This window comes from Lipotes vexillifer, unplaced genomic scaffold (genome assembly GCF_000442215.2).
Source record: "Lipotes vexillifer unplaced genomic scaffold, Lipotes_vexillifer_v1.1 scaffold414, whole genome shotgun sequence".
Lineage (NCBI taxonomy): Eukaryota > Metazoa > Chordata > Mammalia > Artiodactyla > Lipotidae > Lipotes > Lipotes vexillifer.
In genome coordinates this window covers 3182304-3200259 of record NW_006782864.1, presented here as the reverse complement: position 1 = coordinate 3200259, position 17956 = coordinate 3182304, and the positions used below count along the sequence as shown (strand labels likewise).

Below are 17956 nucleotides of genomic sequence, written 5' to 3'. Positions count from 1 at the left end.
TGAAAAAAAAAAAAAAAAAAAGAGAGATACAAATGAACTTATTTACAAAAGAGGAACAGATTTAGATATGAAAAACAAACTTATGGTTACCAAAGGGTAAGTGTGTGGGGGGAGGGATAAACTGGGAGCCTGGGATGAACACACAAACACTAACATATATAAGAAGATAACCAACAAGGACCTACTGTATAGCACAGGGAAGTCCACTCAATATTCTGTGATAACCTATATGGGAAAAGAAACTAAAAAGGAATGAATATATGTATATGTATAACTGAATCACTTTGCTGTACACCTGAAACTAACAAAACATTGTAAATCAACTATACTCCAACAAAATTAAAATAAAAAAAGAAAACCATCAAGCCACAAAGAGACTAAAAGTTGAAAAGAGAAGAACTACAAAAACCACCAGAAAAAAAGTAACAAATTGGCAATAACTATATACCTATCACTTTAAATGTCACTTTAAATATCACTTTAAATGTCAAAGGTCTAATGCTTCAATCATAAAAAAAACAAAACGAGACCCATCTACATGCTGCCTACAGAGACTCAGTTCAGAGCTAAACACACACATGGACTGGGAGTGAGGGGATAGAAAAAGATATTCAGTGTAGATGGAAATGAAAAGAAAGCTGGGGTAGCAATACTCACATTAGAAAAAAATTAGACTTAAAGTCTATAATAAGATACAAATAAGGGAATTATATAATGATATAGGGATCAATACAGGAAGATTCTGTAACATTTGTAAACATATATGTACCTAATATAGGAGCACCTAAAATATAAAGCAAATATTAACAGACGGGGATAAATTGACAACAATACAATAACAGTAGGGGACTTTAAAACCCCACTTACATCAATGGACATATCACCCAGACAGAAAATCAATATGGAAACAATGATCTTAAATGACACATTAGTCCAGCTGGACTTAATAGGTATCTACAGGACATTCCATCCAAAACACCAGAATACACATTCTTTCCAAGTGCACATGGAACACCCTGAAGCATAGATCACATGATAGGCAAAAAAAAAAGTCTCAACAAAGTTAAGACAGTAGAAAGTATGCAAGCATCTTTTCCAACCTAAAGGGTATGAAACTAGAAATCAATTACAGGAAGAAAAATGTAAAAAACACAAAAAAGTGGAGATTTTTTTTAAGAAATGGGTCAAAGAAAAAACCAAAGAGGAAATCAGAAAATATCTTGAGACAAATGAAATTAAAACACAACTTACAGGAGAGTAAATCCAAATGGTTAACAAACACAAGAAAAATCAGTAACACTCACTGGTAGTAAGGAAAATGTAGAATAAGCTAAACAAAGACACCACTTTGTACCCACCAGAGGCAGAAAGTGTTTTTTCATTTTTTTTAATTGAAGTATAGTTGATTTAAAACATTGTGTTAATTACTACTGTAAATTACTACTGTACAGCAAAGTGACTCAGTTTTATATATATATATATATATATATATATATATATATATATATATATACACACAATTTTTATATTCTTTTCCATTACGGTTTATCATAGGATATTGAATATAGTTCTCTGTGCTACACAGTAGAACCTTGTTGTTTATCCATTCTACATATAATAGTTTACATCTGCTAATCCCAACCTCCCACTCCATCCCTCCCCCAATCCACTCTCCCTTGGCAACCACAAGTCTGTTCTCTATGTCCGTGAGTCTGTTTCTGTTTTGTAGATAGGTTCATTTGTGTCATATTTTAGATTCCACACGTAAGTGATATCATATAGTATTTTTCTCTTTCTTTCTGACTTCCCTTAGTATGATAATCTCTAGTTGCATCCATGTTGCTGCAAGTGGCATTATTTTGTTCTTTTTTATTGATGAGTAGTATTCCATTATATATGTACCACATCTTCTTTATCCATTCCTCTGTCAATGGACATTTAGGTTGTTTCCATGTCTTGGCTATTGTGAATAGTGCTTCTATGAACATAGGGGTGCATGTATCTCTTTGAATTAGAGTTTTGTCTGGATATATGCCCAGAAATGGGATTACTGAATCATATGGTAATTCTATGTTTAGTCTTCTGAGGAACCTGCATACTGTTTTCCACAGTAGCTGTACCAACTTACATTCCCACCAACAGTGTAGGAGGATGAGTAATTCATTTTAAAGAAGTGTCACCATTGTGTTCTCTTGGCTGTGTAATTTTAGTTTCAGTTTTCTCTATCTTTACTGTAAAGAGAACCTATTCTTGGAAAACTACATCTTAAAAAAAAAAAGCCATAATGTAATAAGGAAGAATAGTGTGAAAACCATTCTATAATGTAGTCATTCCAATGTAATGTACTATTGAAATGTATTTTAAGTACTGACAAGCTGGATGACAGCACTGCATTGTCTTTTAATATACTGAACACTAACTCCTTTTTTTTCCTTTTGACCATCATAAAGAACAACATGGCTGCTTCTCTTGCTTCAGCTTCTTGTATGAGATTATAAGATCACATGATGCCTGTAAGTGACCACAGACCTGCAGAAACCCTGAAAACCTTTACCAAATGCAATCTTTTTTTTTTTTTTTTTTTTGCTGTTCGCTCTCACCTCTGCGGCCCCTCGCGCTGCGGAGCACAGGCTCTGGACGCGCAGGCTCAGCGGCCATGGCTCATGGGCCCAGCCGCTCCGTGGTATGTGGGATCTTCCCGGACCGGGGCACGAACCCGTGTGCCCTGCATCAGCAGGCGGACTCTCAACCACTGTGCCACCAGGGAAGCCCCCAAATGCAATCTTAATTGCATTTTGAAAGAGCCATTTTCAAGGTGTTTTATCCTTTCTTTCAACTATGAACATATTCCACAGTCTCCAAATGTGGACTGTTTCTTTATCAGTCCCTTAGAGATCAGATAAAGTAGAGATGCAGGAAAATCTTCCTTAAAAATGACTCATTAGGAATACGAAGAAGAAAGAACACTATCATTGTGAATGCACATAAAAGACTGGGTAAGAAAAATGGAGCTAGGGGGTGAAGAGATGCTATGTTTCTAAATTCTTCATGTGCTTGCTTTTTTCTTTTTTTCTTTTTTTTCTATTTCAGAGGCACTGACTCTGGATACCAGAGATTTTCTTTCATGGCTACTGAAACAAGACACTAATATGTTCGAAGAACCCTGGGGGTTTAGAGAAAGCCAGTGACTGTAATAACTAAATGATGGTTTAGGACGTTAGCCATGATTAAATTCATTATTTTAATTCAAAGATTCAAAAGTTCCCATAAAATAAAAATGTTCTTTCTGGTCACCTATCTTTATGGTTTTTGTTGTTTCAGGCGCTTTCTGATTTCCTTAAGGCAGTAGATGTTCCTAGTAATAAATGTTTGCCAGGAATATAAACTTTCAGTTTCTTCATGTGATGAATAGTGAGGCTTTTGTAGTTTTATTTTTCATCAGATTACAAGTAAAGAAAGTAGAAAATGAAACTATTCTAAAAGTGGAAGTCATTTCTTGCTGCCTATGAGGTGAGTTGTGGTCATTGGCTATGGCAACCTCTCTAATAAATAGATGATCTGAAACTACTCAAGAGACTGAGAAGTGCCAGAAGAGCAGGCTGTAAGAATGGCACCTGGCAAGTCATCTCCTGTGGAAAAGTCTTGGAACATCTTTGAAGAATACCACATAGATGAAGATGTGGGCTTTGCTCTGCCCAATCCATTGGTAAGAGACGGCACTGAAATCTGGGCAAAAATATTTTCTTATCATGATTTACCTGGACAAGTTAACTTCTATTGAACAAATGTGGTTCAGTCATTTCTATTGAACAAGTGGATAAAGCAGTACCAAAATTGGAGGCAGAGTTTGAAAAAAGGGGTCTCAACTTTCTTAAAATTTTCTACCAAGAAACTTAGCCTTAGAGGCACTTCTTACTTATCTTACACAGGCACGGGGTGTGATGAGTTAAGGAAACTACAGAAGTATTTTGGTTTAAGGCAGCTGCATTTCAGAAGGTATTTTGAAAAAAAAAAAAGTAATAAATGACCCTTGAGTCAAAGAACCCCCTTTCTCAGCTGATATACCTTAGATTGTATAAAGTGAGTACTGACAAGCTGGATGACAGCACTGCATTGTCTTTTAATATACTGAACACTAACTCCTTTTTTTTCCTTTTGACCATCATAAGGAACAACATGGCTTTGATAATGTTTTTGAGGTGGGGCACCAAGCAACTTTGTGTTGTATTACTATTGCTCGGTGTTTACTGAGCCTAAGATTCAGGCTGAGAGAGAATTAGAGCTACCTTTTTATTTCTATAAGTTTTGCCTACAAAGGGCAAGGCATTAGAGTGAATGTGTGCCTTAAAACTATATTTTCCTAAGTTATCTTCCCAAGAGTGTCATGAAAAGCATCTTATCATTAATATTGTAATCATCAAACACTTAACATGGCATTTTTTTTAGCAAATTTACAAATGTTAGCTGACTCCATCTTTACAATCATCCTGAAAGGTATGTATGTTATTAATCTTGTTTTCCTGATGAGAAATGTAGAATGCAGAATTTAAGTAATTATCCAGACTCACACAGCTAGTAATAGCAGAGATAGGATGTGAGCCTAATCAGTCTGGTTCCAGAGTCTGTGATCTTTTTTTTTTTTTTTTTAACATCTTTATTGGAGTATAATTGCTTTACAATGGTGTGTTAGTTGCTGCTGTATAACAAAGTGAATCAGCTATACATATACATATATCCCCATATTTCCTCCCTCTTGCGTCTCCCTCCCAGCCTCCCTATCCCACCCCTCCAGGTGGTCACAGGTGATCTCTCTGCGCTATGCAGCTGCTTCCCACTAGCTATCTAGTTTACATTTGGTAGTGTATATATATCCATGCCACTCTCTCACTTCGTCCCAGCTTACCCTTCCCCATGTTCTCAAGTCCATCCTCTATGTCTGCGTCTTTATTCCTGTCCTGCCCCAGGTTCTTCAGAACCTTTTTTTTTTTTTTCTTAGATTCCATATATATGTGTTAGCATACAGTATTTTTTTTTCTCTTTCTGACTTACTTCGCTCTGTGTTACAGCAGAGTCTGTGATCTTAAAACTGTTATCAATTATGCTACGTAGCCTCACTCAAGAGAAGGAGAGATCACAAGGCATTTTTTGTTGGTCTTTTTCCCTACTCTTGGGTTTAACAATGTACATGAGATTCCAGGAGAGGATTTCTAGGAACCAGTTACATGTTGTGACAATGCTGTATACCAGGATGTCTCTATTTGTGGCTCAAATGGATGAGTGCACACTCTAGAGGGAACTTTTAAAGGCAGCGTATATATAATTTACTCAGAGATTCCAATCTAACTGTACTTAGAAATCACATCCTGTAACTACCTTGGGTAATTCAGGCAAATCTCAAACAATTTTTTTTTCCCAATCTAATCTTCCTCTTTGCATAATTTGGTTAATTGAAGAAAATGAAGTATGTTTTAATTTTTTTGCTAAAAGCACTGGTTTACTTTATATTTGCAAATCAATAATATTCAGACTTAATTCCCCTTCACACAAGCACACAAGTGCCATAGTGCCAGGACTGGATGTTTCAAGGATGTATTTATCAATGGTACCAAAAAAAAACTTTTTCAGAAACTGCAAAGCCTCATATCAAATTTATTCTTTTTTTCCTAAAAAGTTGGTTCTTTTAGAAAATAAAAAAAAAAATCACAGTAATTATGTAGACCTCTAAAACAGATTCCAAGGGTTAAAGCAAAACCCGAAAACTAAAGCAAAACAAAACTCTGAGCTACTTAAAAAATAATGCTGCTACTTGAGATGCTTAGGAAGTTAGATTCAATATCCTGAAACAGGATGAAAAAAAAAAAAGAGGTTACTTTTATTTCCTCACTGAAGATCTTTCCTGGAAACTATGTATTCAAAAATGTCTATTTCATCTCTTATAATCTATCAGCTTCCTATTCTAAAGGAAAATATTATGTCTTCTGATTCCATGTAGATGCAAAATACATTCTCTAATCTAGCAGGAGTTGAATGGCCCTCTGTGTAACTCTTTATTAATTTATATTCTATCATTTAGGCATCCTCTGAACCAGAAGGATATTACTGATTGAATTTTACATGTGTTGAAAGTTCTGTCCAATAAGACACTAATCTTGACACATAATAAAGTATCTCTGTTATTTTGGGGAAATAGCAATAATCAAAAAGTTGGGCATGCTACACGGTGAAATACACAACAAAGAAAATGTATATGTATTACTAAAAACACCAGAGCACAGTATTTGTGTGGTTAGGGAGAAAAATTCAGAGCAAACAAGAAAGGTGACTATCTAGTGAATAGACTGCCTGGATCTTTCATTCCTAAAAATCTGCCCTGACAGATTAAGTCTGGCCAATTATCTGCAGCCCCTGAACATGTTTGAAGTTTATGTTACATTTGTCTTCGTGTTTTATAGCTTCTTTATAATATTAACTTGGTTTTGAAGCTTAAAGCCTCACTCACCTTGGTTTCAGGTAAACTCTTGATGTGCCCTCCGTCCCCATAGTTCAGTATTGGTGCTGCTAAGAGCATGTCTGGAAGCAGCTTAATGAAGAAGACCTAGGGGAGTTGTTCAGGGATCTGAATCTCATTTCAGGGTGTGGCCTAGGCCTTTGGTTTTTATGTTTTCCCTTGAGATATGATTATACATATAAGATCCAGGGAGACACGTGTTAAAAAAACAAAACCCAACTGAGTAAATTTTAAAGATGTCATTGGCTTCCTTCAGGGAATCATGAATCAGGCAGCATCCCAATTAGCAGAAAGAAAGGAGGTCTCAGGAGCTGCACGGAAATGAAAGACTTCTCTAGGCAGAAGAGAGCAGCAACAAGGAAGTTACACCAGCAAAAAGTGGATTGGGGTGTCAAGGTCATGGTCCTTTAGGGAATGGCAGTGGCCTATGAGCAGATGACCTCATTACTTGTTGGCCAGGTAATTCTGGATTGACTGGTTTAGGATTCCATTTTGGGAGAGGCAGAAACTGTAATAAGCATTGTCTTGATTTGGTGACATGGGGCTTAAGTTACTCCATTTTGGGCCTGTTGTCTTGTTTTTAACACTCTTTTATTTGCATTTCATTTTTACTTAGTGGGCAAAAAATTAGCCTGTAGTACCAAAGGAAGCAATCAACATGTATATATACAGGATTAAAAGCATGATAAAATCCTTGCCATCAGGTAGTGAGACGTAAAAAGGGCAATATTTTTTAAAAGCTGGAAGCCCTCATGTTTGAATCACAATAAACTGTATGTACAAAACTGTTGCGGTCCCGCACACACCTGCGAACTCCCCCGGAGAGGAACCAGCACCAAGGAAGAATAGCAAGAGCCAGTGTAGATCAAAAGCATATTAATAATAGGCGTTTATTAAGCACAGAAACACAAACCGATCGATCGGGGCCTCTCCCAAAAGGAGGGTGAGACCCCGAGACTTCACACAGGAGCTGTTTTATATCCCAGGGTAAACAGGTTGTTTGTGCTAATTTTAACATCTCGGGTCGGCCACCTGGAACTTCAGAACTTTCCTGTTCACGTTATGCTGGCAAGCAAAGCTCAATTTCACAGAAGCCAAGTCAAGCGATTAGCAATAAAAGCAGTTACAGAACAAACAGTTTCAAATCAAAGCATTCCATCATTGATTCTAGGCATTATAATCTAAATTATAAGTTCTGGGACAATGTGTCTCACCACAAAACAAGTTACAAAAGCTGCCCAACACTTGCTTTTCTTATTTATGACATGGAGATAACAATCAACTTTGGGGGCCATTATTATAATTAAATGAGAAATTACTGAGTAAAACTGCCTAGTCTCCTACTGACATTTAATACATCTCATTTCTCTTCCATTCAAAAAACCTTAAAATCTAGCTGAGAAGAGAAAAAAATAATAGCAGATAGCAATAAATTACTTAATGTGAAAAGGTATAATCCATAGGATTCCTCACTGGAGGTATAAGAATAGAATGGAATAGTCAGGAAGATTTCAGTGAAACTTTTGAAGTTGACCTCTGAAAAAAAAAGTAGATGAGAGGGAGAAGCAGGGCACAGAGAAGGTCCTGAGCCCTGAGTGTGCAGATGACAGTGCATGGGCTGGTGTCACTCGACAGATAAGAGAGTGTCAGCATTGCACAGGCCTGCGGAAGAGACAAGACAGACCATCCGCGGAGGCAAAACTATTTTATAATACCTTCCACTAGTAACTCAAAGTCCTATTTCTTCTTTGCAAGGAGGAGCTACCTCACCCTTATGATGCCTGGATTTCCATTGCTAAAAATCTGCCTGAACTGATTAAGAATGGCCAACTACGTGCCGAAGTTGAGAAGGTTTGAAAAAATATGACGTTTTCTGTTTTAGCGTCTTCAAAGTGTTAACTTGGTTTTGCAGCTATCACAACATGCATTTTGAGTTGGGTCAACCTCTCTGTTTATTCTCAGTTAGCAACCTTCAGCATTGATGGCCTCCAAGAATACAAGTCACAGCGCCTTGCACATCTGGTTCTGGGGTATATCACCATGGCGTACGTGTGGGGTGAAGGTGATGGAGACGTCCGGAAGGTTTGGAGATTTTCTCATATTTCTGATGCTAACATGACAGATTTATATGCAGTTTACAGTTAATGTAAAAAATTCTAAAAGTATTGTAACTGCATTTTGTGAAGCTTGGGAAACAGAATGAGTACCTTGCACAGAGGAGCTGCCTAACGAATATTTGTGAGATGGATGGATGCGTGAGCGAATGGCTGCAAATGGTTCACAGGCCATTAGAAAGTCAAGATACAGCCTTTGTTTCCTCTCACTCTCTACTGTTTTGTTCTCTCTATGCCCAGATTATGTCTGCATCGTCACAAATCTAAAACATAAGGGTTTAACAAGCACTGGGATTAAGTTATGAAATGAGGAAGAGAAAATGACATTTGTTTGGTTTCACAGTGCCCTTAGGTATAACAGTTAATGTTTTGACACCCAGAAAGCAGAAGAAAAGCTGAGACATTTCAAATGTGAATACTAAATATCGTGTTTTAATTAGGTCTTGCCAAGCAACATTGCTGTTCCTTACTGCAAGGTATCTGAGAAGCTAGGACTGCCCCCTATTCTGGTTTATGCAGATTGTGTCTTGGCAAACTGGAAGAAAAAGGATCCCAGTGGGTATGTAAACAGTGATTATAACAGGAATGAAAGGAGTGCACACTATTTGAATCAAGGGGAGTTAGTCATTGGTTTAATCTTTGGCAGCGGGGCTTTCTTTTCTGCTGTTAGGGTGTAAAATGCATATGCATGTGAGAGAGAGGTGTCTAATTAGCATACAGTGAAGTGCACACAACTTAAGTGTTCAGTTTGATTAATTTGACTGGCTGGATAGATGGCAATGTCTGGGCTTTCAAAGGAGCCTGCTTGAAACTAGGCACTTCCTAAGCACTGAGTGATGGAACCTGCTGCAATTAAGGGTCAGAGGCTCTCAGTGTGTATCTTCAGAGGAGTATTCTAGATGTGGGAATACCACAAAATGAAATTATTTGATCTAGAAAACTTTCTTGTGAGTAACAACTAGTTTTGAGTCTCCACGTGTGCTCCTTGCATATTTAATTTTTTATTTCACTTATAAAAGTCCTAAATTAGGTGTTTGTGATGCCTACTTGATAAATATCAGAAAACATATTTTTTCTATTTTTTATCTGTTGTTTTTACCTTTGCTAGATCAGTAGTATTAAATGGAATAACAATAACTCAAAAGCATTTAATTTTTACACTGGTTTCCTTTCTCTCTTCCAACTGATCTGCTGCTTCATGGCTGTTTTCCTAAGGCCCATGACTTATGAGTGAGTATTCGATCTTTTTTATTCTAAGAATTATTTGTTATTCAAAGTAAACATAGGTGTATCAATACCCTCCAAATGTGTTCTTTTGAAACACCAATTGATTTTAGGCAAAAAGTAATTCAAATAATTGTTGAAAGAGCAGGTAGTTCTGGTCCTTAATTATATCTATGACTGTGATGAGACTGTGTCTGTTTGGTATTATAGCTACTAATATATATACTTGCATATGCAGATGATACCCCACTTAAGGATGGTTTGACTTAAGATTTTTTTGATTTTAAGATGGTGCAAAAGCAGTACGTATTCACTAGAAACCGCACTTTGAATTTTGGTCTTTTCCTGAGATAAATACGCAGTACATAGTCTCTTGCGATGCTGGGCAATGGTCACGGCTCCCCAGCAGCCCCGTGATCACAAGGGTAAACAACTGGTACAATTACAACCATTCTGCACCCAGACAACCATTCTGTTTTTCACTTTGATTATTCAGTAAATTATGTGAGATATTCCACACTCTATTATAGAATAGGCTTTGCGTTTTATGACTTTGTCCAACAGTAGGCTAATGTAAGTGTGCTGAGCACATTTAAGGTGGGCTAGGCTAAGCTATGGTGTTTGGTAGGTTAGGTGTACTAAATGAATTTTCAACTGAAAATATTTTCACCTTAAGATGGGTTTATTGAGATGTAACACCATCATAAGTTGAGGAAGATCTGTCAATAAATTTAATTAATATGCATAGATACAAAATGCACATACACCTATGTATCTATGACTCAATGACTCCAGAGGCCAGAAATATAAATCTATTCTTTTTGACCCAATTCTTACTATTTTTGGCCTGTGTACTAAGTAGAGGCTAAGAGCTAAGGAAACAAAAGTCAGTATCATTGGAATAAGCCTGCCCTGATGAACCTGGGCTAATGTGGAGGAAAGAAGATATACGAAAATTGTGTAAATTACTACATGATTAAGAGAAGGGTTAAGAAAGTAAAGTGCTAAGAGTTCTAACCAAACAAAGCATGAGGGAAGAATCCTTATAACAAGTTATTGAAGCTGAGTCCTGAAGAGTGACTAGGCATCAGTTAGAAGAAGGAAAACCTGAGCATGTTCACAGTGGAGAAAACAGCAAGAGTGAGGGCTTTGAAGTAACAAAAATCTTGGTGCATTTCAGAACCCAAGGAAGGCTAGTGTCGCTGATAAATAATGAATGACGCAAGTAACAGTACAGGAAACGGATGAAAAAATAAACTTAAAAATATTATGTAGGACTTTTGGCTCTGATATGGGGTTTAAACAGTATCTTAAATGGGAAGTTATGGAAGGTTTTCAAATGGGAGAATGATATCACCAGTCCCATCTGACAGATGAGAACACTGAGGCTGAAACTGATGAAGTACTCTTATTCAAGGTCACACAGCAAGTAAGGAAGTGGTCTGGGTTGAGACCATAAATTTAACTGCCATGAAACTCAGAGATATACAGATACTGAGACCATGTTTGCATCAATGCAAAACTTCAGTGAAAAAGAAAATAGGGGGTAATCGGTTATTTGAATTTCCCAGTCAATTCTTTTGTTAGGCAGATAAATCACTGAGAAATTGAATCAGGCTCACAGATAAAAATATGGATATGAATACACTTATTTAAGCCAAAATTCTACTTTTAAAAACCATACCTCACAGATATCTCTATAAACATTGAGCTTATATATATATGTGTGTGTGTGTGTATATATATACAGTAATACATGTGCATGTGAAAAGTTGATGGGATAATAGAGAAAGGACTAGTCTTAAAGTTTTTAGTTTCAAGTTCTAGAAAGGAATTTCAAGTCTCAGCTTAATCTACTGTTAATTATATGACCTTAGACAATAGACCTAACACTACTACTCCTAACTACATAATGGATATAGTAAAACCTGCCATACTTATCTCACAAGATTATTTTGAAAATGTAGGATAAATAAAAAGACTTGAAAACTAATAAATATTCAACAAATATATCAATATTTTCGTGAAATTCTTTTCAGTGTTTCTGTTTTATATTTTTCTAAATTCTTGACTTCCTGGATGACTTTTCTTAGGAACATGGACATCCTATTCTCATTTCCTGGCGGGGACTGTGGTAAAGGGTTCTTCCTGGTCTCTCTGGTGGTGGAAACAGCAGCTGCTTCTGCAATCAAAGTATGTCAGTCTATCCTGGAAAATGTGTATCTTGATTCACAAAAGCAGAGCAATCACTTAGTAGCTGAACTATATTCTGCATGAAATAACTTTATCCTGACTGAATAGAGCATTTGATGACTGAATTGGAGACAAGGGATCATCTGGAAGAAATAAATGTTTTATTTGGTTTTGTGTACTACCTAAAAGATAAAATGTAGGAACCATATGTTTAGAATAAAATTTGAAACCCCAGTAAGAGAGAAGTGTTTTCAATGAAACTTGGCATTGGAGCTCTATCACACAGTGACATAAATCTAATGGTTTTGTCCCTCAGAAACAGAAATATATAGAATTATATAAACTTATCTCTAAGTGGTAAGTGAATAAAGACAAATCCAAGCTTAATTAAATATATGGAAATCAGTCAAACAATCAGAGGGTACTCAGCCCAAGAAAGAAATGGAAATATGAAATTTAATTGGGGGATTAAGATTTAGGAGAATTTTATTCTATGCCAATATTTAGTGTTAGGAAATCTTAAGTGTTTGTTTTCTTTTTTTTAAAGGTGATCCCCATTATATTTAATGCAATACAACGTGAAGACCCAGACGCTTTGCAAAAGGCATTGCTTGATATAACTTCTTGTCTGCACAAAGCCCTTGAAATGTTTCACCAAATTCATGGCAAGTATTGTATGCCTTACAACATGCCAGGCCACAGTCAAATGTTTCTAGTTATCTAAGATGTAGAGAAAACAGAAGCAAAACCAACTCTCACATAGTGGGTGTGTTTGCGCTTTATTTTATCTCACTAAATCATTATACTTTCCATATGGCAGGTTTTATTATGTCCATTTTACGTATAAGGGAGTCTAAATTTAGAAGGATAAGATAAATGACCCAAGATTACATAAGTAGTAAATAGTGAAGCCAGAATTCCAAGCTAGGGCTATTTACCTCTAAGGAACATCCTTGTCTCTCACTAAAAAGTGTGGAGAAACTTACCAAAAGTACAGGATGTTTTAAGTTCTGAAAAACTTAGCTTTTGCTTGATAGGAACCATCTGCGAATTCTGCTTTTTCACAAGCTAACTAAAAAAGGAAAAAAAAAGAAAAACAGAAAAGCCATTGAGCTCAAAGGTTATTGCAAATTAACAGCTAAAAGCCAACAATAACCAAAAGAGTATAGAAACAAAGATTTGCAAAAGGAAATGTGCCCTACTGGGATGTTGCTAACAAATGTGTGACTGTATCACTGGGCTTTGGCAAGAAGATAGACCTTCAAACCAAAGACAGTAGCAACCTTTGGGGAGGGACACCCGTTGTCCACAGGGCTCCTGGAGGTTTTGTTTTCAGCTTTCTTTTTGTTTCGGCTTGTTGCTTTCTTTATGTAAGTAATTTATCTGTTGTATCAGATAAATTTATCTGTTGTATTTTATCTGTTGTATCAGTAAACACACAAAGTAGCCTTAAGTAAATATTGGCAGCCTAATAGGTCTCCTGAGGATGAGTGGTGGCAGGCCCAGGCTCTTTGTTACAAGCTGTGTGTTAGCCCCAAGGTAGACCCCGTTCAGTGGACACAGGTGATGAGAATGGGCAAGTGAGGGAGAGCTTGTCCTCAGGGAATTTCTCTGCACAGGCCGACCTAATGCCTTTCTCATACCCTATGCTGAAATCCATGATCAGTTGTTTATAACACCTTGATTTTTCCCAATCTATCTGATGCTACTTAATTAAACATATCTCATCTTTTTTTTCAGAATATGTGGACCCAAACCTATTTTTCAATGTTCTTCGCATATACTTGTCTGGGTATGTAGCCTTATGCTTGAATCTGTTTTCTCTTAGACAATTAACGTAAAGAAGACAACGTTTCCACTGATGGTCCCTATTATCAGTGCCGTTTCAGAATCAATTGATATCCTAAAATACACATTGTAAGAAACAACAGACTATTCTCTGGGTTATTACTTGGCCAGGCATATGCTGGAGTATGGACAGGAAAGCTAGTCATTTTAAAGAGAGTGGAATAATCTTTGGTAGTGCGGACGTAAGGTTTCACGCATAGAATACTTATGCCAGATTTACTCAGAACCGTATTATTTATTATTCTCATGCATGAACATGAATAGAAGGGAGAATGTGGCAGAAGTATAATGAAATCTATCTCATTTCACCTTCCATTCATCCTCTATTGCAAGATTTGACATATGAAAATTTGGCAATTCATAAAATAACAATTATTCTTTCCTTCCTGGTTTAGTTGGAAAGGCAGCCCTTTGCTGTCAGAGGGTCTGCTGTATGAAGGTGTCTGGGACACCCCAAAGAAGTTTGCCGGAGGCAGTGCAGCCCAAAGCAGCATCTTTCAGTGCTTCGATATTCTGCTGGGCATTCAGCACACTGTGGGTGGAGGTGAGTGGCAAATGACAAATAATCATCATCTCATGCTAATGGAATAGTATCTAAAAAGTACTTTCCCATCAGCATCTTATCTGAGCTTATCTGATGCTTTTAGGAGAATAGTAGGGACTTTACTGCAATCATCCCATTTCACAGATGAAGAAGCAGAAACTTAAAGAGGATAATAGCCAGGCTCCCTGTTAACGAGCTAGAAAGCAGTGAAGCCAGAACTTAGACCAAGTTCAACACTGTCTTGATCTTGACCTTTGGACATGTCTATGAGGTCCTGATCGACTGTGGTGAAGCCAATATCACATGTTCTGAAAAGGTAAGACCAGATTCAGAAAAAGAAAGTCTCCTGCAAATGAGACAAGACCATGAGTTGAAACTGGGGAGTGGAGAGGCTTGGCACTGTCTAGTTCCACTGTCCTACTGCCTCGGGGGTCCCGGGGCAATGCCTGCACCAAAGTTTAAAGATGAGCCACACTCATTATATTCCTTCTAGAGGATTAAGGGGGCAGAGGAAGAAGGTCCAGGAAGAACTTCTTTCTACTTTTCTTTGTCTTCCTAAACTTCTACTGAATAGTCAAAGGGGAAAGCTTTGGGCTGCATGATAATACGCTTTTTCCTGAGCTCATTCACTTATTTAAAAAGGATCCCTTGGGCTTCCCTGGTGGCGCAGTGGTCGAGAGTCCGCCTGCCGATGCAGGGGACGCGGCTTCGTGCCCCGGTCCGGGAGGATCCCACGTGCTGCGGAGCGGCTGGGCCCGTGAGCCATGGCCGCTGAGCCTGCGCGTCCGGAGCCTGTGCTGCGCAACGGGAGAGGCCACAGCAGTGAGCGGCCCGCGTACCGCAAAAAAAAAAAAAATGATCCCTTATATTCTCTTGGATTCAGCATCATGATCTGTCAGGCATAGTACATATACTCTGTCCTTCTTAGAAGGATCAAATCCAGTAGGAAAGTGAGCAAAACAAAAATATTATGAGTTTAGTTCGTGTGGTTTTCAGAATTAAGTATATTTTACAATAATTACCTTTACTAGTAGCGAAACTAGTAGGATGCTAACAAGATGGTTGTAAATTCATGGCCACCCGCTCCGACCTCACTCTGCCTTTCTTCCCTGGATTGGAGAATGCTTTGGCCTCCTTACTAATCCATCTTTGTCTTTAGTTCCTTCAGACTCTGCTGCTAAATTCCTCCAGGAAATGAGAACATATATGCCATCAGCTCACCAGAAGTTTCTTCACTTGTTAGAGTCATGCCCCTCGGTCCGTAAGTTTGTCCTTTCAAAAGGTGATGCTACCCTGCAGCAAATTTATAATGAATGTGTGCAAGCTATGGTCTCTCTGAGAAACTACCATTTGCAAATAGTAACAAAGTACATTGTGATTCCTGCAAGCCATGCATCCAACAGAAAACAAACCCCGGAAGAGCCTTCAGAATCAAAAAGTAAGGGAACTGGAGGCACCGATTTCATGGATTTTCTAAAGACTGTAAGAAGTACAACTGTGAATTCCCTGTTGAAGGAAGATTAATGTAATCCAAGAAAGTGCTTATACTGCTACCACATGTGGTAATGTCACTGCCCATTATATCAGAAATAGCATTAACATTCATAACTTGAGGAGAGGAAAATAAAACTAATGTCCAGAAAAAAAAAACTCGGCACATGGGTGTTTATAACAGCTTGATTCATAATTGCCAAAACTTGGAAGCATGAAATAAACCAAGGTACCCATCCTTACAGTAGAATATTATTCAGGGCTAAAAAGAAGTGAGTGGTCAAGCCATGAAAAGACCGGCAGAAACATGACATGCATGTTATTAAGTGAAAGATGTCACTCTGAAAAGGCTACATACAGACTGTGTGATTCCAACTATGTGACATTCTGGAAAAAGGTAAAACCATGGAGGCAGTAAAAGGATCAGTGATTGCCAGGGGTTAGGGCAGAGGGAGTGATGAACAGGAGAAGCACAGAGGATGTTTAGGGCAGTGAAACTATTCTGTATGATAGTATAATGGTGGATACATGCCATACATTTCCCCAAACCCATAGAATGTACACCACCAGAAGTGAACCTTAATGTAAATTGTGAACTTTGGATGCTCATAATGTGTCAATGTAGGTTTATCAGTTGTAACAAGGGTGCCATTGTGGTGTGCAGAGCTGTGCGTGTGTTGGGTAGACGACACACGGGGACTCTGTACTTTCTGTTCAATTTTGCTATGGGCTAAAACTGCTCTAAAAAAAAGTAAGTCTGTTAAAAAGAAAACTGCTCTGTGGCCTTCAATAATTCATTTACCTCTCTCGTCTGTTTTCACACATCTAAAAATAATCAGAGATAAACAGATTAAGATGCTTTCCAGCTATGATTCAATCCTGTATGTGATCTGCAAATTCATCCACAAAAAAAAATCAATTGATAGGCTACATTAATCTATGGAAATTTTAAACAACATGCGTTCAAAAGCAGAATAGCTCTTCTGTTTCTTCCAGATCATAAAGACAATGATTTTGATGTAATAATTATTTTATATATCTATAATTTTTAAAAGTTTACAACGGGTTTTCCCTCAATGGCATTTTTTTCCTGTCTATAACACTGTCGGTAAGTCAGAACAGGAATTATGTTTCTTATTTTTTGCTGGTGGTTTTCTAACATGGTGGAGGCACGGTGAATGAGTAAAGGGCAACACCAGGAAAAATTGTCTTTTGAAGAGAGTGTCGTTTGAAGAGTACACATAACAGGCTGTCTAATTCTCCAAGGATAGTCAAAGCCTCATGGACCCTGGGAAGATCTCTAATGATCATGCCAAAACAACCACTTCCCACCCATATCTATTAGAGACCCACTAGTTTAGGCCATTACCCAAACCACCTGAATGTAGGGAATTCTCTCTCAACTCTGTACCCACAGATTTTTTATTCTCTTTTAGTACATGTCGCTTTTCTCTTATGTAGTGATCATGGCTGTGTGTGTGTGTCTTATTTCACTTGCTAATTTGTCAGTTCCCTGTAGAAAAGATCCATGGCTTTCTCATTTTTACATTACAGCACTTAGCAGTGTACTTAAAATATCATCCGTTAAGAGAAGAAATACATTTGACCCTTGAACAGCTTGGGGGTTGGGGGCACCAACCTTCCCCACAGTGAAAAATCCGCATATAACTTTTGATCAGGCCTCTGTATATGTGATTCCTCAGTATTTGAAATTCACATCCTGGGATTCAACCTTAACCCTAACCCTAATCCTAACCCTAACCGTGGAACACTGTAGCACTGAAGTATTTAATATGGAAAAAAATCCACGTGTAAGTGGACCCATGCAGTCCAAACCCATGTTGACCAAGGATCAGTTGTAGATGAATACTGCGTTGACTCAAGTATTGTTTCATTAACCGGGTTAGACCTAACCCTGTAAGCACCAGAATCTCTGCTCTAATGACTCATTTGTTCAATAACCATTTAATAAGCAAACTTAGGATGCTACCTCCTGAGCTAGATAATAGAAAGACTAAGGGCACCAACCCTACC

The 17956-nt window shown here is 37.7% G+C and overlaps 1 protein-coding gene across 1 annotated transcript; it reads left to right on the top strand.

Moving 5' to 3' along the window:
• Window positions 1-3603: 3603 nt before the first annotated feature.
• On the top strand, window positions 3604-15971 carry IDO1 (indoleamine 2,3-dioxygenase 1). The gene is made up of 10 exons (XM_007455485.1): window positions 3604-3706; window positions 8264-8359; window positions 8471-8590; window positions 9063-9181; window positions 9838-9852; window positions 11940-12039; window positions 12587-12704; window positions 13780-13831; window positions 14283-14431; window positions 15591-15971. The coding sequence occupies exons 1-10, from the start codon at window positions 3608-3610 to the stop codon at window positions 15953-15955; spliced, it is 1233 nt and encodes a 410-aa protein (XP_007455547.1). The 5' UTR covers window positions 3604-3607; the 3' UTR covers window positions 15956-15971.
• Window positions 15972-17956: the final 1985 nt, after the last annotated feature.

Coding starts and splice junctions, on each gene's coding strand:
- IDO1 (XM_007455485.1), top strand. CDS start 3,608: ATGGCACCTGGCAAGTCATCTCCTGTGGAAAAGTCTTGGAACATCTTT. Junction 8,360..8,470: donor TACGTGCCGAAGTTGAGAAG/GTTTGAAAAAAT, acceptor GTTTATTCTCAG/TTAGCAACCTTCAGCATTGA. Junction 12,040..12,586: donor CAGCTGCTTCTGCAATCAAA/GTATGTCAGTCT, acceptor TTTTTTTTAAAG/GTGATCCCCATTATATTTAA.